This window comes from Trachurus japonicus, chromosome 7 (assembly GCF_045865225.1).
Source record: "Trachurus japonicus isolate A0001 chromosome 7, Traja_1.0".
NCBI lineage: Eukaryota > Metazoa > Chordata > Actinopteri > Carangiformes > Carangidae > Trachurus > Trachurus japonicus.
The window spans coordinates 17,129,462-17,135,887 of record NC_140913.1 but is presented as its reverse complement, the minus strand read 5'-3'; the positions used below and the strand labels follow the sequence as shown (position 1 = coordinate 17,135,887).

At 40.2% G+C, this 6,426-nt stretch overlaps 1 protein-coding gene across 1 annotated transcript; it reads right to left on the bottom strand.

The window, feature by feature from the left end:
* Nucleotides 1-940: 940 nt before the first annotated feature.
* edn3b (endothelin 3b) lies at nucleotides 941-5,655 on the bottom strand. The gene is made up of 4 exons (XM_085783107.1): nucleotides 5,255-5,655; nucleotides 4,932-5,148; nucleotides 2,819-2,971; nucleotides 941-1,659 (listed from the first exon to the last, which is right to left on the bottom strand). Exons 1-4 carry the CDS (start codon nucleotides 5,322-5,324, stop codon nucleotides 1,605-1,607), a joined length of 495 nt encoding a protein of 164 aa, XP_085639233.1. The 5' UTR covers nucleotides 5,325-5,655; the 3' UTR covers nucleotides 941-1,604.
* Nucleotides 5,656-6,426: the final 771 nt, after the last annotated feature.

The window sequence follows — 6,426 nt, the reverse complement described above, 5'->3', positions numbered from 1 at the left end:
TGGTTTGGTGGGACCCAACACTGCTCAACAACACAAAAGCCTGTCTATATCACATGTTAGTTCTCCTAACACTATTTGTGCTATTGATAGAAAAATGATACAAGAGGCAAATGTTTTAATTGGACAGTTAAGTAGGTATTGTTTGCTTAGCAACAGTCAGTCGGAAGAACTATTTGACAAAGTGGATGGAGACAGAGCAGTGGAGGTAAAAGAGAGACAAAGTTATTGACAATTATTGCAGGGGGACAACACATATGACCCCAAAGAGGAAGGAACAGTCACTCAACTGTGTCTCTGAGTGCTGCATATTGTCATATTGAACTCTTTTAGTAGCTTATAGCTTCAAGGAATGTGACACGCTTCAACCACAGTCTGTTTGGCAATTTGGTATCACACTCCGACACTCAAAAAAAAAAAAAAAAATCTCACACTTCAGTGATGTGGCCATCTCTTTTTCATATTTATTACTATGAATAAATTCCATAAGAAGACCTGAACTGAATGTCTGCCTTTGTACTCTCCTTCTTCCTTACCATGGAACTCAGTCCCAAGCCAGGTTGATATGGAATTCTGTTAAGATTAGTCACAAATACTGTACTACTGTATATTTACTGTTTTGTACCTACTGTATATCTTTTATTTTTTATCAAAAGCTAAACATTTTCCTGAAACAGCACTGTAGTTTTTAGTAAACATCACTGAAACAGGAGTAAAGTGCATTTGTTACGGACTATTTTCAGCTGCAGATTAACATACATTTGGTGGTGGTGTTTAGGTTTTTTTGGTTTTTTGTTTTGGTTGTTGTTTAGTAGACTATAGACTGGATGATCTATTATAAATTTCATCCTGGCTATGTTTTTGAATGAAAAAGCTATTGTTAGTCAGTGAAGTTAAGGTAAAAAAAAAAATAGGAGGAAAAAAAGGGGGAAAAAAATAAGCACAACAAATATCACTGATGGTTCAGTTGTACAGAGCATAATTGATATACTACTGCTGAAAGAGCTGATACAAAAGAAAATGCAAACTATCAGCGTGTGACTGCTTTCCAGATGGACTGTTAATAGTCTCATAAAACAAAGATCAGTACGCACCAGAACACAAGTGGTCAAAAAAAAATTTGTCTGCATGTTTTGAAATACTTAAAGGCATAAAATGACGAACTCACAACTTGCTTCTTTCCTCGGTTTCTCGTGGCACTTTTAGTATCAGTTGTCTCTCATAGGCTAATAGAGTTTATCTCACAGAGTCAGGTGTAGTCCACATCTGTTACCAGGTGTGAAGACAAATGGTTTGTCTGGACATGCTTGACAGAAGCAAGGTCATTGGCTATTGGATAAGTTTTTGCATTATGGTGTACTGGTAAGTGATCCTCATGCTGCTCTCAAGAGGGAACAAAAAGGGGATAGCCTCCAGGGATCTGAACTGAATTTGCAGTAGAGTTCTTGAAACCACTCGGCCTGATGGAACTTGCTCCAAAGTTCTTTCCTTGATTGTGAGTGTACCTGTGGCGGCAAGAGTGCCAAACGAAGAATTATGGGGCCACAAAGGAGTGAAGAGTCCTATCCCCCAAGAAGAAGAGCAGAAGATGAATGGGCGTTAAAGTGTCATCCAGGGCCAGGGACCTTGTGGAGGCTCCTCACTGGCATTGTCTGCAGGGGGCTGTAAAGAGAACATTTCACATTAAAATGGTCATATTAAAGGTCTGTTTCAGTGATGTATTAGCACCTCTGTAGGCCTTGTGTTAAGGACGAGGAGATTGAGAATTTACAAAAGAGAGGTCAAAGCATCAGACACTGACATATCCTGAGTTCTTAGTCCCTAGAATGCATGAAGCTCTAACAGGGCTGGATCCCACATTTCCCAGTTGGCAACCTTTAGCACCCCCTTTAATAGACCACCTCCCCACCCCTAGTGCTATGGACTGCCCCTTTAAGTGTCATCCATGTATCTGAGCAAAGCCTGGATTATACGTTTACAAGGCATCAATGCAGAGCATAAACCTTAGCCTACAGTTTGCAATCAGGTGTCTATACTGTGTGTACCACAAACAATTACAGAAATTGAGCAGATAATGTTGTACTTTGAGCTAAAAAACGCTGAACTGTGAATTTTGCTGACGTTATTGCACGTTTTATAGTGCAGAACTATAAAACTTATCTGACAAAATGAAGTCCCCTGTGACATGTTTTAGCCACAATAAATAAATGTTGAAATACCATTTTAAGGACACTCTAATGTCTTTAAATAGAAGACAGTAGAGAATCACACCTCATTGTTTTTTTATACCCTGAACTGTTAATTTGTAAGTTAATTTGTCATAATTAATTTACATGGTTCACGTACAAAGAGAGTAATTGTCATATTCCATTGCTTTTAAACATTCTAATGCTCAATTAATGTCAAATAAACCATTTAATGGTTGGGAATAGTGGAACAGTTGATTTTTTGATTCTCAACTTAATCTTATCCTATATTAGTATTACTGCATAATTTAAGAATAGTTTTCCACAATAGTGGATGCAGCAAGTGTGTCAGATATGCAGTACGATCTATATTCATATCAGAAAGCACATCAATTCTCACCATTAATATTTGATAGGGGCAATCAAAATTGGCCATGCTTGGTGTTTGGTTGCCAGAAGCCTTTTATCAGTGTCATTGCAAAACTTGTACTCTTCACATCGATATTAGCTTGAGAGCTTGATGTAAATATAACACATGATGGCTCATGCCAGCATTACTTGTCTTACTTTTCTTCTTGTCCTATATAATCTGACACTGAAAATGATCCAATGTTACCAAAAATAATCAGACTGACCTGGACAGACAGAAATCCTGGCACTCTGGGTCTGCATCATGCACAACACAAATGCAGCGCTGAGTCTTTGCCCCTTCAGCTGGTCGTCCAACAGCAGCACGCTTGACTCTCTGAGGGCCTCGGTAGCTTGACATTCCATAAGGCACCGTGCGTCTAATATTTTAACAAAAACAGAGGTTGTTGTTTTTTCTGTACATTCATAAAGATGTGATGAATTATATTGTTGAGGATGCAGAGAGAATAACATGTCAATATTACATACTGACATTTCATACATATCTTAATACCACTCACACCTGCTGTGACAAAAAATACACTTCCTTTTGTGAACCTGCTGAACTGTTAACCTTTCACCGTTTTACCTGGTCAGAGTTAAGTGACTGGTGTGTGTTAATGTGTCACAAAAAGGTCTGAACTGAGGTCAGCTGAGAGCTATCATCTGATGTTCAAAGAAAGGTTTTGAACAATAGGCACGCTGTGCAAAAACACTTTAATTATGATTGCAGTGTATGGTGGAGTTAATACGGGAGAATGGAATCATAAATACACAGACAGCTGAATGCAACCACATGGCTCCTCTAGAGTATTTAGGTTAAGAGCGTTTAAATTATGTGAATGAGTAGGTAAACTTTTTGCTTAAAGTAGCCATCTCAGCGTTTTGGAATTCATCTTCTTTGACAGCACAACACTTGCCGACACAACTTAGGTGCAGATACCATGTTGAAAACACACCTGATTTTTAAAATGTAATATTAATGTTATTGCATGTGTCAACAAACTTCTTGCTCTCTTAACTACGTCAATTTGTCGGGACTTGCAAAGCGGTAATAAAGTGAGATTTTTACCTGAAATGCCAACAGCAGTCTTGGCAGAGGATAAAAGAGGTGGAAAGAATGCTTCCCTACTGTCCTGCCAATGGTTTAATATGCAGCTTAAAGGTGGTAGAACAAAACAACTAACCCTCAACACACGGAGATGTTGTAAATAATAAAGATATTATGTAAGCTATAGCCATGTTGAACATACATTGTGCAACCGCAAATTGTAAAAGACTGACGCTTGCTCATGCTGCTCAGGTGATGTGCACGTTTATATGCCCCTCATCACTTGGAGAGCCAAAAAGCACCTTAAGTGCACTTATCTCCGGCTAGAGTTGCCCCCTGACTTTTGGTGATCAGAACATGGTTGTAGGGGTGGTCCCAAAACCAACCTCCACTATTATCATTGATATATTTTACACTCCTCTGTGTACTGTGTTTGTGCATACATCATCAGATATTCCTCTAAAGGAAAAGTTCATGAATCTTGATTGTGGAAAATTCAACGTAATCTATTTTAACCACTTTGCTGGTGCCAAATGCTTCTGCAAGACTGAAACTCTATAAAAAAAAATACACGCTGATTAAGAACAAATTTACACGTCATAGCACAGTACATAACTAGTGATGAATAAATACAGCATCTTAATATGGTCTCATAGGCTGAAAATTAAGATTTGCCCTATTTCTCATTAACTCCTGTACACACAATTAACTTTGCACTTTCTGTCTGCTCAGCCTCATAACTGTCATACACTACTTTTCATATCACATGTCAACTCATGCCCATGATTTATGAAATCATGTATGTTTTAGGTGCATTAGTGGATTGTATGTATGCATATCAATACATGCAACATCTTTTCTTTCATGGTGCTGAAACTATTTTCATAAAGACATCAATGCAGGGATGTCAGAGAGAGAGAGAGAGAGAGAGGGGAGTAAAACACAATAACTTGTACTGAACAACCACATCTCTAAAGTCATATTTTGACCTTTCAGAGCGAGTTTCTTTCTGTTGGGCTTGCCATCACTTGAACTATGATTGCGTCTGGCGCCTCCGGGGTACAAGTTATCGGGCGGGACGCGCTACAGTTTCTTGGCTTCAGTGCTCTCATTGAGTTGCACAAACCAACCGCATGCCAATCTGGTTTTAGTCTTAATTGGCCGTCCTTATCCCCTAACAAAGCGCAAGTATTGTGCAAGCCTGGAGATGTTTGCACAACAGGAGCGTGTCCTGGTGGATAACTGGGACGTGGTAGATATCGTATTGTATTGAAACAAGCAGATCTTACTCGGGAGTGTTGATCCAGATGATATCCAGGTGGCAGTAGTAGACGCACTCTTTATCCTTGTAGGAATAACAGGTGCAGCGCTTAGGTCTGGACTTTGTCTCTGCTGCCTCAGACAGCCGTAGGCTGGGGGATCCCCCGGAGCCAAACACCCTGCTGGAGTCTGGGAGACTTCCAGGGATGACCTCTGATTTAACCACTGCATCGGACCTCAAGACAGCTTATTGTAAAAGACATATATTCAAATATAAATAAGTGCAAAAAAATTAGTTACTGAGCAAATAAATACAGGGGATTAGACAGTTAAATGTATTTTGCAAACATACCTTGTAAGATAATTAATCCCAGTATTTTAAAAAGCATGATTTTCGCGAGGATTGATAGTATCCTTGCCATGTCAGATATTCCCAGAAATAATCATAGCCTGATATGGATGCAACGCATTTGTCAAATTAATCTCCCACGAGTGAAAACCCAATAACTTCAGTGTAGATCCATGTGCGGTTCATCTCATCTGGTCAAGACGTCAAACAGCGGATTAGGGGATGTTTGTCGCGTGGTTCCTTTCATATTTATGGCGTCATAAATCCTTCTTGCAACTTGCACATGGAAGTCAGAGGAAACTGCGGCTTCCTAAATACAAATTGCTCCCGGAGCTGCAGTCGCACAGCAAAGGTGATCTCTGGCGCACGGAGAGGAACTGTGCTCCTTGAAGTCACTTTGCCTTCTAAAAAGCCCAAATCAATGATACAGGGCTTTGGAGAGGATCGGGTACACGCCCACACCTCCCAAAACACCCCCTCTGTCAGATTCAGCAGCACAGGCGTGTGTGAGGTGGGGGGGGGGGGTCTGTCTGTGTTCTTGTTGGTGCATGATAAAATATGATATTTGTCTTAATTTTAGAAGGCAGAGATCATTCAGCAACACAGAACATCATGGGCCCTGGGGCCGTTAATTAATTGACTATAATAACACTGCATAACATTCCAAATGTGTGACTGAAGTAGACTATTTCGCTCTTTGTTGTAATTCAGACTTAGAAAACAAAACCATACACTAAACAGGACTCACAATTTCTCTAACACCATTTATTTTAATCTCCTTAGTCTTATACCATAATGTTTCTGCTGGAAGCGCGCTCCTAGTACTGTAGGAAGTACACAGAGATAGTTACAGCCTCTTCCACACAAAGATTGTACTATCCTGTCTTTAGACCCATCATTATGCTACCTTGGCTTGTTGACACTGAACACAACAAGACCGCCCCACTCTGTGATTGTATGGAATAGCATGGAATCAGACGTACAGTAGCATGTAACACAACAACATCGGCTGTCTGTCTGTGCCTCCCATGCCAGCCCCCTCAGCTCACTGAACCTGCACCCGGCCTGTTAGCCTTTGGCATGCTAATCTTCAGCCAACATCTGTTCCAGGTCTGTGAATCTCTAGTCTTCCTGTCCTGAGCCAGCTAGTCTACCATCTAATTAGCCAAGGAGTC